At 42.1% G+C, this 17,819-nt stretch overlaps 1 protein-coding gene across 2 annotated transcripts; it reads left to right on the top strand.

Moving 5' to 3' along the window:
- The first annotated feature begins 8 nt into the window (after window positions 1–8).
- Window positions 9–7,435, top strand: RMI1 (RecQ mediated genome instability 1). 2 transcript variants are annotated; one of them, XM_060235413.1, is made up of 2 exons: window positions 9–569; window positions 5,247–7,435. In XM_060235413.1, the coding sequence occupies exon 2, from the start codon at window positions 5,282–5,284 to the stop codon at window positions 7,010–7,012; it is 1,731 nt and encodes a 576-aa protein (XP_060091396.1). In that variant the 5' UTR covers window positions 9–569; window positions 5,247–5,281; the 3' UTR covers window positions 7,013–7,435. The 2 variants fall into 2 exon arrangements, with proteins under 2 accessions (XP_060091396.1, XP_060091397.1); XM_060235414.1 differs by having other exon boundaries at window positions 9–530.
- The last annotated feature ends 10,384 nt before the right edge of the window (window positions 7,436–17,819 follow it).

Genomic DNA, 17,819 nt, shown 5'->3' on the forward strand with positions numbered 1-17,819 from the left:
TCTCATTTCTATTAGCTGCTACATCCGTCTTTCTTCCATTGGAGGCGTTTTTCCCTCGAGTCCCGCCCTCCGTGGCGGCCTACTGCGCGCCAACGCCGCAAACTCGGCTGAGGGCCGGTAAAGCGAACACCTTTGATAGGCTTGCAACACTTTTCCTTTCGCCGCCTCTCATCTGCGCTTAGTTCTTGATTTTCTTTTCTCCCTCTCAGTTAGATATTGGGTAATACTTACTACTGCAAACATTGTTTAAAGGATTAAAGCTCTATAGTTAAGAATCGCGCAGCAGTGTTTCAAGGAGAACGAAACTGATTTGAGGTCGCATGTGCGAGCGAGTAAAAAATGGCGCTTGCAAAAACTTGTCCTCGCGATCTATAACTGTGGGGGATGGGGCATTTAACATCTCGCGAGTCCAGGAGATTTGGTTCTTAGGTCGATTTGGCGCGTAAAACAAAAAAAGGAGGGGTGAGAACTGGAGGTACAGAGAGACGGCGAAATAGGAAGTGGATGCAAGTCGCGCATGCTGGGAAAAGGTATGAAGGCTAGGAAGGAACATCGTCTCAGTTAAACAGGTGTGTGAAAGTGAACATGCTTGGTTTCGTTGACGATTTTTATCTTTACGGGGTTCTGCAGCCTTTTGGAGGGAGATAGTAAATTGGGATAAGGGTTAACTATATGACTTCTCTGTATGTATATCGCATTAGAGTTACTGCTAAGCTGGAGAAGCAAATGTCCTGTGTTTTTTTTTAAACAGCAATGTTTTTATCTCTGTCATGATAAACTTAAACAGCTCATTTTCAAAAATTAAGCCTCTGAATAGCAGAGCGTTCTTCCTATAGGATGTTGGAAACTCTGATACATAATACACGCTATCTTTTTCACCGTTAAAATAGCTGGAGATACAAACGGTTTGGAAGGTGAACTCTTCTGCTCCAGGACAGAAGTTTTGCAAATAGAAACCACGGTTTTCTGTTTTGTGGCTATAATCCTATGCAGGCATACTTAACAGTTAACCTTGACTGCGCTCTGATGAATTTTCTCCTGAGGAAATGTGCCTAGAACAGGATTGCAATTGTTAATACTACTTAATTCATAATTTCACTACTGCTTCTAGCTCACAAAAGTAAATGTCAGAGCTAATCTGATTGCATATTAGCAGCCTCAAAGAAAAACAGAACTAACTTTTACCTGGTTTATATACATTTTTGCCCGGTAGCAATTCTTCCTTTGCGTTTTTTATTTCTTCATGTTAGCAGTAAAGCTCTGTAGTAAAGCTACTTTCACATGGATGTTTTTCTCCCATTTTGCTCCCAAGTTGCAGAACTGGATTTCTGAAGCATCCATACAATGTCCTGTAATCATAATTCACTCTCAGGTTTTCCCCTTCCTCAGCATATTATTTCTCAAACCTCCTTTGCTGTGATCTCTTCAAAAAAGAACAAAGTTCAATCATAATAGCCATACAGTCTGGTCAAAAAAATGTGTTTTTGAAGGGCCTGTCCACATCCACACTATTTTCTTTCCACCTGTCCTAGAAAAGCCTGGGAAACATTTGATTGAGAAGTGTGTGTGTGTTTTAACTAAGGCTTTTTTTTTTACACCAATTTTTTCCAATGAGGAAAAAACCCCCTATGAAATGTTTTCTCTTTTTGAAGAACAACCTTGCCTTTAAAAGCATTTCACTCATTCCAAATGTATAGCATAAAGTCTGAAGGTTTTTTCAAGAGTTCAGTATTTTAAATGTTTACATCTTACAACTGCACTACAGATAAGACTAGAATTTCAATAGCCAATCCATATACAGAAGAAGATATTGGATTTATATACCACCCTATACTCTGAATCCCAGAGCAGTCACCGTCTCCTCTACCTTCCCCCCACACACAACAGACACCCTGTGAGGTAGGTGGGGCTGAGAGAGCTTTTACAGCAGTTGCCCTTTTAAGGACAACTCCTGCGAGATGGCTGACCCAAGGCCATTCCAGCAGGTGCAAGTGGAGGAGTTGGGAATCAAACCCGGTTCTCCCAGATAAGAGTCTGCGCACTTTAACTACTACACCAGACCTCCTCAGGAAAGCTTCATTAGCATGTCACAGCCTGGGAAGCTCCTACAAGATAATGACTTAGCCCTACCCCACCTTCCTTAGTAGATATAAATTACCTGCTTACCATCTTCTCACTTTGACCCAGAGAGAACTCCAGTTTTCTGGGTTATACGTCTGAGGATGCCAGTCACAGTTGCTGGTGAAACGTCAGTTCTAACAATGCCAAGACCACGGTCATGCAGCCTGAAAAATCTACAACTAATTTTTCAGAAAAGACTGATAAAGGGTAATTAAGTTATTTTAGGCTTAATACTTCAATTCAATTCAGTTTGCTTTATTACAGTCCATAACCAATACTTCAGTTCTTTTCAACATTTTAAAGGATTCTTTACATGTAATTAATGGAGGAATTTACATGTAGTTTGTGGGTATGTATGATGACTCATAATTTGGTCTTGAGCTTTTCTGGTGGAAGTCATTGGATCTATTTAAGACTAAGAATCTGGAGTGTTATGTTTACTATGGTTAGATTAGAGTAGCACCTGAGAAACCAACAAGAGTTTCAGGATATAAACTTTTGAGATTCAAAGGAGCTACTAGTCTCTGAGGCACTACTGGACTAAAATTTAACTGTTCTACTACAGACAGACACGGATACCTCTGAAAATATCTAGTACAGCTTCATTAAGAATAGAGTAATCTTAAATATACTTAACAGAAAGCAGGTCCCATTTAATTTTATTGGAACTACACCATAAGCCTATTTCTGACTGAGTCAAAAGTGTTCAGAGGATGGTTTCCTTACACTATGGTAAGGGAGCAGCTAGAACCTCAGACAGCTCCCTAGGAACTGTCTGTTTGGTAGATCTTACCACCTATTTCCAGTAAAAGAAGTCACCAAAGTGATAGGCAGAGCCTGGAGATTGGCAAGTGAGCAGCAGTAAAAGCTAACCTCCAGATATGGGATGGGGAGGGGATGGAACAGTGTGGGCAAACCCCAACATCCTTTCCATGGAAGCCCAAATCACGATGGTTGCCAGGTCTGTCTTTTGTTTTCGGCAGATCAGGCAGCTAGCACCATATCTATCCCCCAAGGACCTGGCTACAGTGATCCATGCAATGGTCGCTTCTAGACTAGACTACTGTAACTCACTCAACGCTGGCTTACCCTTGAGATTGATCCGGAAACTGCAGTGCGTGCAGAATGCAGTGGCTCGCCTGCAGACTGCACCACCTTTACGGGTGGGCATTCAGCCGGCACTCTGCACTGGCTGCCCATTGAGTACCGGATCCGCTTTAAGGTTTGAGTTCTAACGTTTAAAGCCTTATATGGCCTGGGAACAACATACCTGTGGGACCGTCTCCTTCCATATATGCCCAGGAGGTCATTACGTTCGGCCTCCCAACATCTGTTGGCCATCCCTGGCCCAAGAGACGTCCGCCTTGCCTCAACTAGGGCCAGGGCTTTTTCAGTCCTGGCCCCGACCTGGTGGAATCAGCTCCCTGCAGAGATCTGGGCCCTACCTGGCTTATTAGCTTTCCGTAGGGCCTGTAAAACAGAACTGTTCCGCCAGACTTTTCGTTGAGACTACGGGCATCTATTCTTGATCTGGTTGACCTCCCCTATTGGCACTGTCACCTGTGCTAAAAAATGGATTATCATCAATCTCTATGAGATATTATGATGTGAGACGGCCAGGCTGGGCAATATGTGATGATATGGTAAACTTCTCTGAGTAGTATTGAGTTGCCTGTTTTTAAAATGTTTTCATTGTATTTATTGTTTATATATGTTGTACTCCGACCTGAGCCCTACGTGGAATGGGTGAAATAGAAATATACTAAAACAAATAAATATTATAGCACTGTACAACTGTAAAGAAACCATCTGCAATGCACTGAAGAAATACTGCACTATACATACTTACCTGGGAGTAGAGGCTATTGAATTAAATGAAACTTGTATCTAAAAATAACAGATCTAGGACTGGGTAAATAAAGCAGTTGCCAATTTTCTATGTTGTGTTTATGCCAAGGACTATGCTAACTGCAGAGTATGTAACTGGATGTCCTCTGGTGCCTTCAAAAAGAAGCGAGTCGCTTGGGCTGATTTATCTAATACAGGAGTGGCCAAACTTGCTTGACATAAGAGCCGTGTAGAATTAACATCAGATGTTTGAGAGCCACAACACATGAACGGCAGATGTTTGAGAGCCGCAAGACAGAAAGGAAGGGGAATAGATGGGTCCAGTAGCACCTTAGAGACGAGGGTTTTTGGAATCAAAGGCTTTTGAGAATCAAAGGGAGCTTTGGTGTCTAAGATACAACTGGACTCAAATCGAGATATTGGAACCACTTTCCCAATATGTTGATTTGCTTTTGCGTCCTATTGTGCTTCTTGGGGGACTCCTTTTGAAATGTAAAATGAGAGTTTAAAAAGGTAGTCCCCTGTTCAAGCATCAGTCATTTTTGACTCTGGGGTGACGTTGCTTTCACATTTTCACGGCAGACTTTTTAAGGGGTGGTTTGCCATTGCCTTCCTCAGTCATCTACAGCAAGCTGGGTACTCATTTTACTGACCTCGGAAGGATGGAAGGCTGAGTCAACCTGGAGCCAGCTATCTGAACCAGCTTCCACTGGGATTGAACTCAGGTCGTGAGCAGAGGGCTCCGACTGCAGTACTGCAGCTTTACCACTCTGCGCCAAGGGGCTCTTACATGAGAGTTTACTTCTGTCTTAATAACTGCTCCCTTTTTGTAATATGCTCTTGAGTATTTTCTTCATTGGCTGACATGTTCTGTCCATTACAGCCATACAGTGTGGTGTTTTTTAGTTTTGTTTGTCTTTATTTACTGTGTTCTTTTTGGTGTTTAAGGAGAGAAAAAGAAGGCTTTTACTATCTGTGGTGCCGTGCTACATTTTCCTAGTCTGACAAAAACATTGATATAGTGGTAGTATGAGACAGTAAAAGTCCAACTACCACTCATCAACTCACCCAGATGCAGTTGCAACTTTATCCAGGCAAATAGCAGTTGGCAACTTATGATGCTGTTTACCCCTTGACTTCTGGTTTGGATTTAAGTATGTAAGTTGCCTAGTAACTGCTTTATTTCATGAAGTTTTGTAAGCAATAACCTGCTTAATGAGTAGTGAATAGTTACTGTTAGCAAATGTCAAAAATAAGTTATTCGTTTTTTGTTGCAGGGCACTCATAACATTTTTATGTACCTCAAAAGAAAATGAGTGTATCAAGTGCTGCAGTAAGAGTGGAAACTTGGCTTTCATCTACATGGCATGTAAAAGTTCCAGTACCATGGCTACAAGCTTGTATTGACTGGATTCAAGAAGAAAACGGCCTTAGTAATTTGACTCAGGCTTATATTAACAAGCAAGTTTTTGAACAGTGGCTTCTTACAGATCTCAGAGATCTTGAATATCCTGTTCTGCCGGACTGCATTTTAAATGCTCCGAAAGGAGAGCTAAAAGGCTTTTATTCCATACAGATTGATTCACTTATTGATGTGAGTCAGCCTGCCTATTCACAGTTGCAGAAGATAAGAGGGAAAAATACTGTCAATGAGGAAATCACTGCTAATACACAAGGAACCCAGAAGTCCTGGGAAGCAAAGCCAACTCGAATGCTGATGCTGAAACTGACTGATGGCATAAATCACATTCAGGGTATGGAATATCACTCTGTTCCTGTTCTCCATAGCAGTCTCCCTCCAGGCACAAAAATTATGATACAGGGGAAAGTGTCCTATCGTTTAGGCGTTCTTCTGCTTAAGCCAGAAAATGTGAGGTTGTTGGGAGGTGAAGTAGACAGCCTTATGGAGGAGTGTGCTGAAGAAAGAGTTCTTGCTAAATTGATTGGAGAAGATGACTTCAGTAATTCTGTCAGATCTGTTATCGGAGACCCTGGAATTTCCAGACCTGCTGATGAAGTAGGCCAAGTCCTTGGGCCTTCTGATGAAGAGCTTCTGGCAAGTCTAGAAGAAAATGATGAACTGATAATAAATGAAGCCCCTCTTGAAAGTGGATATTGCAGCAGAAGTACCAGTTCTAATTCTAACATGTATTCTCTTCTTCCCAACAATGCAAGCTGCTCAGACCAAGGTTCTGCAATCTTCATTGCAGCCAGTGACCAACCAACTGTTCCAGTTTCAGAATACAACGAACAAGGTTTAGATGAATTTCCTTTGGATGATGATTTGCTTTTAGTAGAAGAGATCCATGAACAATCACTGAATAGAAATAATCCAAACAGGGCAGATAAATCTGTTAAAAGAGGGATGTATGATGTATTTGATAATAATGATGTATTTGAAAATAGTGCAGGTGATTTTTTAATAAATCTGGATGACTGTTCAGAAAATAAATTTATACGTGAGAGATGCTGTAAAAGAGATGTAATTGGCAACAAAGAAAAGTCCTCTGATATCTCTAACAATAGAGTAACAGACACTAATGCAAATCCTAATCAATACTCTGACCATGTACAGGCATATGAAATAAAGGATAAATATCTCAAAGTAAATTTAGATACACCTCCTTTTACATATATTTCTGTTTTATTAAGTAACAAGCTCCAGGGTATTACCCATGTGAAAGTTAAAGCTTTTATAGTAACTCTTACAGGAAAACTCACAAGCAGCAGTGGCTTATGGAGTGTAACTGCAAAAATATCTGATGGGACCGCTTACTTAGAAGTTGACTTTGCTAATGACATTCTAACAAGTTTGATTGGATTTTCAGTTCCTGAAATGAAGCAACTGAAAAAGGATCCAGTCTTGCACCCAAAACTTAAGAAGGGTTTATGCAGTTGTCAAAGAGAGCTAATAGACCTCTGTTGTTTAATGACTATTGAATTTAACCCCTCTGAGGCAAAAGCAATAGTAATAGTTTTGCAAGACATTAATGCAAATGACTTGAATAATTTAAAAAGGCGCCTAAATATATTTAGCATTTAAGTGACAATTGTTTAACAATTCCAAGAAAACTGTTAGTTATCACATGCCTTTTGGGCTGGTTTTTGAATTCAGAAAACATCTATGATAATGTTTTAATAGTGAAATATATAGTTGAGCTCATTATTTAAAACTTCTGTGTTAGCAAGAGTTTTTTTAATATCTAAAATATTGGGAATTCAAGATCTCTGTAATAAGTGGGAATCTAAACATGAAGGAACTCAGTGCTAAAGTTTTTTTATCATTCTGTAGAATTATTGTAAGTAGTAACTAAGCAGTAAGAATTAGTAAGTCATAGTTCTATTTGTGATATATATAGTTCTCTTTTACTTTTAAGGTATTTGTGTATCATGATGTTTGTAACTATTGTCTTGAAAATCCCAAAATAAAATAAATTGTTTATAAACAATTTTTAAAGCTCAAAAATATTCAGTTTGGTTACTTATAAGAATGGTTTTCACAGAAAAAAAGAGGTTCTTTGTATGGTCACATATATGTAAGAAAATGTAGTCAGTTTATTTTCTGAAAATATTGACAAGAACTAAAGGCAGAAGAATCTTTCATTTTTGTGTTTTCCTGCTGCTACACTGTTTATGACAGCAGTCCCCAACCCTTTTGAGCATGTGGACACATTTGGAATTCTGACAAGAGGGTAGCCACAACCACAAAACAGCTGCCACAGGAAGTGAAGCTAGTCACAAAATGTCATAGAGCAAGGTTATGTAACCCTTCAACATGTACAGTAAAAGCTCTGTTTAACAAAATGCCCTTTAAGCTGCACAGTCAGTCAGAAGCACTGGTGGGCACAAGTGCCATGTGACCCTATCCACTTTCTATAAAAACACTTGGGCACCAGAAAGGGTATTGGTGACACCATTGTGCTCATGGTCACCACACTGGGAACCCCTGATTTATAACCCCTGACTTAAGTTCAAGTTAAAACATTAGTACACTGTAGGAGCAACCCTAAGCTGGTTTACTGAGTATGTCCCATGATGTTTAATAGGACTCAGTCCCAGAAAAGTGTCCTTAGGTCTGTTAGGCACTACGTCACTAGTGTAGCATAGCCTTAGGATATCAACTGTGTTCTCTTAGTAGAAAAATAGCATGGAAACCCTTTTTATTTTAATTAACAGCATGGCATTAGCACTTGAGGTCATAATGACAATTTCTGTGATGTCCCCATGCTCCAGCATAAAGACTTTGAAGGCATAAATGCAGCACATCATCAAGTGTAGGAAAAATTGTGTATACTCAGTAGGCAACATGATTATCATATTCCCAAGTATTCCTACAGATGTAGTTTCTACAAACATCTACCCTTTTGGAAAGCAGAAACTCAAGGAATGAAGACTATACGAGAATAAAAACAAGCTGGGGACCTGTAAGGACTTGTAGGAGGCATCTCATTTTTCTCCTCACCCACTATTTTCTCTTTCCCTTTTCTGAAAGCTGTAGTAGCCTCTCCCTAGGATGAGGTAAGCTACAATCCTGATTTTCTTCTGCCTTCACCCCTGCCTAGTGTCCCAACTGTGACAAATATGACAGCAGCATCACAACACTGTTGCACTGGTGTTACTGTTTGGCCAATGTGAGATCATATCATCATTCTGATAATGGTGGTATCCTAAACCTCTGCAGCAGGTCCCTAGGATTGCACAGTAAATAGCATATCAAGCATGGGTACTTTCCCAGTCTTATCGACAAATTTCATATTCACAGAAAATATCTGTAACCAGGGCTTTTTTGTAGAAAAAGCCCAGCAGGAATTCATTTGCATATTAGACGACACCTCCTTGTGCCAAGCCAGCCAGAACTGCGTTCCTGCTCAAAAAACTCCGTCTGTAGCATGTTCAGTGTTTATGAAGTTCACTTTTGCATTAAAATAGTACATGAAATGGTCATACAATGTAAAAAAAAGGAACCCCTTGGGATTTAGCAAATTAAAAATGCACAACAGATTATGATTTGCAATAGTGAGATCTGTGAGCTGCATTCAGGGTTTGCTGGATATGTTAACTGAAAAGGAGACATCTCATGGCCTGGTGAGCTTAGAGTCTGGATTTGGTCTCCTAGTACTTGTCTGATAAGGATATTTATGACACAGGCATGCATTGAGGGTATAAAAAGTGAAGCAATGTTCTAATTAATTGCAGTCAATACTACAGTGTTTTTCTAGGGATCTGTGGCAATTAACAATATAACTGAACAGACATGCCCTCATTTGGCTAAGATTTCATTAGGCTTATGCTGCCTAGCAGCTCAATGGTAGAGCATTGGCTTTGCAGACCATTCCACATTTAAGTCCCTGGCATCTATAGTTAAAAGGATCAGATAGTAATGGATAGGGAAGACTTCTAGCAGTGACCTTTGAGAGCTGCTGCCAAACAGAGTAGACAGTACTGACCCTTGATGGGATCAATTAGCTGACAATATATTTTTAAATACTTTTTTGTATATTTTTTGTACCTGGAAGTCATGTCAACCTCTGGTGATTGACCCCTACTGGGGACCTAGAGGATATTTAGATGGCTGAATAGACCCTGCTCCTGAGCCTCTGCACTGGGTAGTTCAAGAAAGTCTCCCATCCAAGTACTACTAACCACAGTCAACCTTGCTTGGCTTCTGAGACCTGGTGAGATCAGGGCTATTTTTCATACTTTTTATCAGCAGTTCACTGGGGTTTTTGCAGGGGTTCTGTAAAAGAAGTAACAAAGTTGCCGAAGAGGAGTCACCTGTTTAGCAAGTCAGCCATAAGGATTCCCAATAAACACAGCCAGTCAGATCAAGGGCTTAAAATGAAACCTATCTAATGATAGGATGGAAGGAAATCTCTGCCATATATTGTAGGACTGGAACCCAAACTAATACAGACTTTTGAGTGTCTCACCACCAATGTTACCTCAGTAGTAGAAAGTTTGCCCATGACAAGCTGATCATATATTTTATCTTGCCAAGTCCTGATTATTGCATTAATGTTGGTGATTATTGAACAGCTGACTCAAATTTGAATTATGGGGTTTAAGAGACTAAGTAGAAATATATATAGAAAAAGTCTAGAGGGCAAGCAAGCATATTTGTAACACTATTTTCTTTTAATTGCTACCAGCATGTAAGCAATAACCATAACAGCAAGCTAAATTATGTGCTTGACTAGTTTTTAAATCTCTCTCTCTCGGCTTAACTTCGCGAACGAAGATTTAAGAAGGGTGCAGTAGTCCACGTCTGCTGCAGGCTCGCTGGTGGCTGACAAGACCAATGCGGGACAGGCAGATCCGGCCACAGTGGCTGCAGGGAAAAGTCTGATTTGGGGTTGGTGCTGTAGCAGTGCGATTCTTCCTCAATCTCCCTTTGTCCTCAAGACCAGCTATGCGTGCGTTCTCAAAGGAAGAGACAGCCTGGTGGATGGTGTGCCTCCATGCTTTGCGATCTGAGGCTAGGTCAGACCACTGGTGATGGTTGATGCAACAGGTGCCAAGGGATTTCTTCAAGGAGTCCTTGTACCTCTTCTTTGGTGCCCCTCTATTTCGATGGCCGGTGGAAAGTTCGCCATACAGAGCAATCTTGGGAAGGCGGTGGTTTTCCATCCTAGAAATATGCCCTGCCCAGCGCAGCTGCGTCTTCAACAGCAGTGCCTCGATACTTGTAACCTCCGCCCGCTTGAGGACTTCAGTGTTGGTCACAAAGTCACTCCAGTGGCTGTTGAGGATGGTGCGAAGGCAGCGCTGATGAAAGTGCTCAAGGAGTCGCAGGTGATGATGGTATAAAACCCACGATTCGGAGCTGTAGATGAGGGTTGTCATCACAACCGCTTTGTAAACATTGATCTTTGTGCCTTTTTTCAGATGCTTGTTGCTCCACACTCTTTTGTGCAGTCGGCCAAATGCACGGTTTGCCTTTGCCAGCCTGTTGTCAATCTCCTTGTCGATCTTGGCATCTGAGGAGATGATGCACCCCAGGTAGATGAACTGCTGGACTGTCTTCAGAACTGATTCACCCACAGTGATGCAGGGAGGGTGATAATCTTCCTGGGGTGCAGGCTGGTGGAGAACTTCTGTCTTCTTCAGACTAACTTCTAGGCCGAATAGCTTGGCAGCCTCTGCAAAGCAGGACGTCATATGCTGCAGAGCTGATACCGAGTGGGAGACGAGTGCAGCATCATCAGCAAACAGTAGCTCTCGGAGTGTCTTGGAGTGAGCCTTTAGTCGCCTCAGGCTGAACAGGCTGCCATCAGTGCGATAGCAGATGTAGACACCATCATCATCATCTAGATCTACTGCGGCTCTTTGAAGCATCATGCTAAAGAAGATCGTAAAGAGAGCTGGTGCGAGAACGCAGCCTTGCTTTACACCTGTGCCTATTGGAAAGGGCTCCGAGAGGTCGTTGCAGTGTCTGACTTGGCCTCGCTGGTCTTCATGTAGCTGGATGATTATGCTGAGGAACCTTGGGGGACATCCTAAACGTTCCAAGATTTGCCACAGGCCTTTCCTGCTAACGGTATCGAAAGCTTTGGTAAGGTCGACAAAAGTCACATATAGACCCTTGTTCTGTTCCCTGCATTTCTCTTGGAGCTGCCTGAGAACAAATACCATGTTGGTGGTGCTCCTGTTAGCTCTGAAGCCGCACTGGCTCTCTGGGAGGAGTTCTTCTGCAATGGTGGGCACCAGTCTGTTCAGGAGTATTCTGGCAAGGATTTTGCCTGCGATGGAGAGCAGGGTTATCCCCTGGTAGTTGGAGCAGTCTGACTTTTCCCCTTTGTTCTTGTGTAGAGTGATGATGATTGCATCGCGAAAGTCCTGTGGTAGTTTGCCTTGTTCCCAGCAGGTGACAAGTACTTTGTGAAATGTGCTATGTAGTACTATGCCCCCATGCTTCCAGATCTCTGGTGGGATTCCATCAACTCCCGCTGCCTTGCCACTTTTCAGTTGCTTGATGGCTTTAACAGTCTCTTCTAGGGTGGGGATCTCATCCAACTCTGTTTTCACTGGTTGAAGTGGGGTGAGGTGGATTGCTGAATCATGAACTACGCGGTTGGCACTGAAGAGAACCTGAAAATACTCCGACCACCGGTTCAGTATGGATGCCTTGTCTGTGAGGAGCACTTGGCCGTCTGCACTAAGCAAGGGACTCTAAGCCTGATATGATGGGCCATATACTGCCTTCAGGGCTTCGTAGAACCCTCTTAAATCACCAGTGTCTGCACACAGCTGGGTTCTCTCTGCAAGCTTGGTCCACCACACGTTCTGAATGTCTCGAAGTTTGCGCTGGAGGCTGCTACATGCAGCGTGAAAGATTGCTTTTTTCCCGGGACAGGAGGGCTGAGCAAGATGTGCTTGGTAGGCAGATCTCTTTTTTGCAAGTAATTCTTGGATCTCTTGATTGTTCTCCTCAAACCAGTCCTTGTTCTTCCTTGTGGAGAACCCAAGGACTTCTTCAGAGATCAACAGGATGGTAGTTTTTAGGTGCTCCCAGAGTGCTTCTGGAGAAGGGTCTGTGGGGCAACTGGGGTCCTCAATTCTTGACTGGAGTTTTGCCTGGAAGGCAGCTTTAACTTCGGCTGACTGAAGGCTGCCAACCTGAAGCTTCCTTCGAGGGATACCTCCTCTCCTGGGTGTGGGTTTAAAGTGAAGACGGAGATTGCAGCGTACAAGACGATGATCCGTATGAGATTCCGCACTGGGCATTACTCGGGTGTGTAAGACATCTCGAAGGTCTCTCTGGCGCACCAGAATGTGGTCGATAAGGTGCCAGTGCTTGGACCGTGGGTGCATCCAGGTTGTCTTCAGGCTGTTCTTCTGCTGAAAGATAGTGTTGGTGATGGTGAGCTGGTGCTCCATGCAGAATTCTAGCAGGAGGCGCCCGTTATCATTGCAGTTGCCAATGCCGTGTTTGCCAAGTACTCCTTTCCAGGCTTCCGAGTCTTTACCTACTCTGGCATTGAAGTCGCCAAGGATGATCACCTTGTCCTCTGTAGGGGTCTTCCGTACGAGGTTGCATAGATCAGCATAGAACTTGTTCTTTTCTGCAGGATCTGCTTGAAGGGTTGGGGCATACACACTGAAGAGTGTTGCATGCTGCTTGTTTTGAAGTGGGAGGCGCATGGACATGATGTGATCTGAGTGACCTGTTGGCAGGTTTTCGAGTTTGGAGGCAATGGAGTTCCTGACCATGAAGCCAACGCCAGAAAGGCGACTCTCAGCCTTTGACTCACCCGACCAGTAGAGGGTATAGCCAGCACCACGTTCTTGAAGACTACCTTCCTCAGGGAAACGGACCTCACTGAGAGCTGCTATGTCAATATTCAACCTGAGAAGTTCGTGGGCAACTAGAGCAGAGCGTCGTTCAGGGCGACCACTGTCTACTGTGTCAAGCATGGTTCTGATGTTCCAACACGCAAGCTTTAGTCTTTGCACACTTTGTGAGGCAGGTGCATGCCTTTTCTTTGTTGTTATTTTTTGACCGCAAGTAAGAATGCCCGTTGACCGCGGCTAGCCAACTGGGGTGGGGGAGACGAGCTTTGTTTAGGCCACCTTTTCTAGGCCCCTCTCCATGCGGAGCAAGCAGTGCTGTCCCTAGATAAGGCTGCTTGGTCGTTCAGGGTGCTGCCGAAAAATACTTTCGTCTCCGGGTCAGCATCAGGCGACCAATACCCTGAACCGCCTACATGCAGGATCGGGACTGCGGCTTCCAGTGGCATCTTCCACCTGCCGTTTCGCCCCTTGCCCATCGCTGCAGGACTTGGTGTGTTGTGGATGTGGATATGCCCTTCAGGCCTGCGCAGAGGAATTTTTAGGTGAAGCACAGTGTGCGCGGTACTGGCTCCACCCTTTCACCTTGGGGTCATCTGCCATGGCCCAGTAAGCCGAAACGCCAGCAGCGAGTCCTCCAGGTGGTAGGTGTTACATTAACGAGCCCTATCCACCCGGGTTTGATGTTAAGAGTTTTCCTTCTCTTGGCTGGCGAGGTTGGTGAGCCCAGCCTGCCCATCCGGTTATACCACCGGACATTCGGTCGCATCATGACGTGGCAAACTCTGTGAGAAACGGGGGGGGGGACCAGCGGGAAGGTGTTGCCACGGATGCAGTAATGCAGGAGAGGCCATTGCAGTGACCATCTGCCAGGCATAGCCGGACAGTGATCACGCGGCGTTCACTACACCGGGAAAGGAGAGGCTATGTATTGCGCAAACACTTTCTCAGGATACCCAAGAGGGAGCCCACCCTATATAGAAATATTTTAACATGTACAGCTACAGAGATCAGCCCTTAAAACAATACATTACCATGTAAACAAACCTTATCTAATCATATTTTATTACACATCTTTCATATTATTCAGGTACCAGAAGGAGCTGGGAAACTGCTTGTGACCTCAAAGTCACCACCCATCAACAACAGAACTTCAAAGGAAGAACAGTGTGAAATAGTTGATTTGAGAATTTTGGGTATTGCACAATACTTCTTCCCTTGGGTTGAACTGGAATTTAGGATTTTTATCTTACTATAATAGTGATCTTAATCTGCAACTCTCCAGCAATTTCACTACTAGTTTAGCATAACAACTGTGTGGTATCTATTTTTCCTGATTAGATTTTAACCATACATAATTATATTTCACTCCAAATTTCAGGCCCCTTGATTCTGTTGCATAGCAAGAATCCACTAATAGAGTAGTGGACTCTAGACTTTTGTTTTCCTTTGGGACATGTTTCTGCTTGAAACTACTTCACAGCAATAGCTTCACCACTGCCAGGAAAAGGAGGGGGGTAGGCTTCAATATTAACATTTACATTTTCTGATCTTATCCAGGGAAACTACTCCACCCCACCCTACACTTCTAGCACCTGACACAACCTTCACATACACCCACCGAATGAAATCTTCTGCATACACAGGCTGATGGCATCCACAGTGTCGACTTCAACTAGATTCACCTGATTCTGCAAAAACTTTCAGGAGGCAACTAAAGCCCCTTGCCACACTTTATATCAACTGGGTAAATATTAGTTAGTTTGGGAAACTATTTCCGGAAAGTTTTCTTCGTCTCTGCTCCTCCCTGAACATTTAATTTCATTTAAACATTTAAAAAAATTTGTCTGGAGGAATGGACTGGTAAAATCTAACATTATTCTATCAAACCAGTAAACTCAAATATATTTTAAATGATAGATTCCCACTACCCATGGAGAATCAAAATAGTGAAATTGTTCCCACCACAGCAGCCTCTTTGTGATGGCCACCCCCACCCATTTATCAAAATTCAAACCATGTTAGCAGACACTGCTGGATTGGGGATCCCTCTATTCCTACTCTGTGTTTACAATTGTGGCCACCCAGCTGCCTAGGAAACTCATACACTCAATATGAAAATGATGGCAATCCATTGTTATTATCTCCAGCCACTCCAAGAGATAATGCTGTCTAAAAATGAAGGCTAATAACTGTTTTGACTTATAATACACAACTCTTTTAAAACTCTAAAGATAGTGGACATCACCACATCTTGAGGGGTCTTTTTTTATAGTTAGGATTTTTGACCCCAATGTGCACTACTTTGCACTTGGCCACAGTGAACCTCATTTGCCATGTTGATGCCCAATTGTCCAGCCTTGACAGATCCCTTTGGAGTGCCTCACAATCCTCCCTGATTCTCACCACCCTGAACAATTTAGTGTCATCCACAGTGGCTGTGAATGATGTAAGTTAATTATGCATTGCATTGTAGGGCTTCTCTTATCCACAGGAATGAATAGCATTGTGGGGTTCTTGCAATATGACAAGGACTTTCTGAGGAAACTGGACTGGTGTGGGGAAGAATGCACTCTGGAATTACCCCTCCAAGGAGTAAAAGACACTGCATTGACATTTACTTGTGTGGGGGAATATATAGGTGGGTTTTACCACCATAATGGCTGCTTATATAGTATGCTCTGATGTAGATGGGTCCAGCTAATTTTTCTCCCTTTTAACAGTACTTTGCAATGAAAGTTATTTTTCTTAGATTCAGTGAGCTATATTTAAAAAAGGGAAAGTCTGGGAAATAGTCTCATTGTGTTTTAATTTTCTCTTGACTCTATTAAGAAAACAGTTTTAAGTCCATAGGTCAGTAGTACAAAAAAAAGGAAGTACTTCTTCATCCAAAGGGTGATTAACATGTGGAATTCACTGCCACAGGAGGTGGTGGCGGCCACAAGTATAGCCACCTTCAAGAGGGTTTTAGATAAAAATATGGAGCACAGGTCCATCAGTGGCTATTAACCACAGTGTGTGTGTATATATAAAAATTTTTTGCCACTGTGTGACACAGAGTGTTGGACTGGATGGGCCGTTGGCCTGATCCAACATGGCTTTTCTTATGTTCTTATGTACAAATGAAGTAAAATGCTGTTAATTTTACAAATAAATCAATACTGCTGGGGGGGGGAGAATCACACAATGAATACTCTTCTTATTCTCAATAACTCTTACTGTTATTATTGAACAAATTGTTTAGAATTCTGTTTCGTTTTCATTTGAAGGACATATGAATCTTTGTTTACGTGTTAGAAACTATATTGAATGGTTAGGTTAATTTGTGAGACAACTTGGACAAAATATATAGTCTGAGGGACAAGAGCTTTCCTAAAGTGGCCTTGCAAGTTCATGGCCAAAGTGAAAAATAAATGATGGATTTCCAATGTATATCTCACCCTTTTAACTAATGTAACATTGCATCATCTCTTCTAGAGCCTTTTTCATTCTTGTCGCTCTTTTCTAACTATTTCTAGGTTTCAGTCTCTAACCTGAATTGTGATGCCCAGAACTGAACAGAAAACCCCCAGTTTGGTCTCTCTAGCACTCTGCAGAACTATTTCCTTTATACTGTTGTCCTTTCTAAGAAAAATTTATTGAGAAGTTCTCCTGATTAAGTCTTAGTGGAATGAATACAAACTGCAGTAATACATTTTTATGCATTAAGATAAGCAGAAGAACTTGGCAACTTTTGTTAATTTAAAAATGCTGCTCTAGTTGCTAAGAGCTAAAATGGCAGGTATGGGGGATGGCTCAACAACACACTGATTCATTTTCAGTTAGTTATCTACTCTGGCTCCTAAATCTAACCTGCAAGTAGTTCCCATTTGTTATTAGTAAATGCCTTCTTTCACTTGCAAGTCACTTGCGAATCACGCCCTTTAAATGGCTTTTGCAAGCCATGCTACATCACAAACCATGAAATTCGAACCAGTTAATTAAATGGAAAAGTTCGTGGAATTTCTTGGTTCTTGAGATCGCACAAACCTTCATAAATCTCTATTTTCCTGGTTCATACTCATCCCTAGTTCTTACTTCTGCATTTAGACCTTTTATACTTGTAACACATAATATCTGAATTCAAAAGCAGGGTCTAGTTTTTGCTATATGTTCAACTTTACAGTTGAGCAAGGCAAGAGGCAGAAAAAAAACTAGCTTGTAATTTATAATTAAGGTGTATGATTAAGGTAATTTATAATTAAGGTGTGTGATGTTCCCTTTTATTTGCAAATCAGAAATAGGGTTCTCACTCAGGTTCCTGATCATGGGTTCACTTAGAGATGTGTGTGTATTCAACATACATTTATTAGCAAGAAGATACAGGGATGGAAGCAGCTGGTTTCTTTTTCCCCAAAAAAAGTTTTATTGATTTTAAAAAGAGAAAGGAATGGGGGATGGGGAAAAATAAAAAACACAATACATTCTGGTATTATTTTACATAGGAATACTTTCAAAAAACTTAGTTATACAGTATTTTTTTTATATATTGTCCCCTATTGTTTTGTCTCAGCTGAACAAAA

The sequence above is a fragment of the Heteronotia binoei genome, chromosome 4 (assembly GCF_032191835.1).
Source record: "Heteronotia binoei isolate CCM8104 ecotype False Entrance Well chromosome 4, APGP_CSIRO_Hbin_v1, whole genome shotgun sequence".
Classification (NCBI taxonomy): Eukaryota; Metazoa; Chordata; class Lepidosauria; order Squamata; family Gekkonidae; genus Heteronotia; species Heteronotia binoei.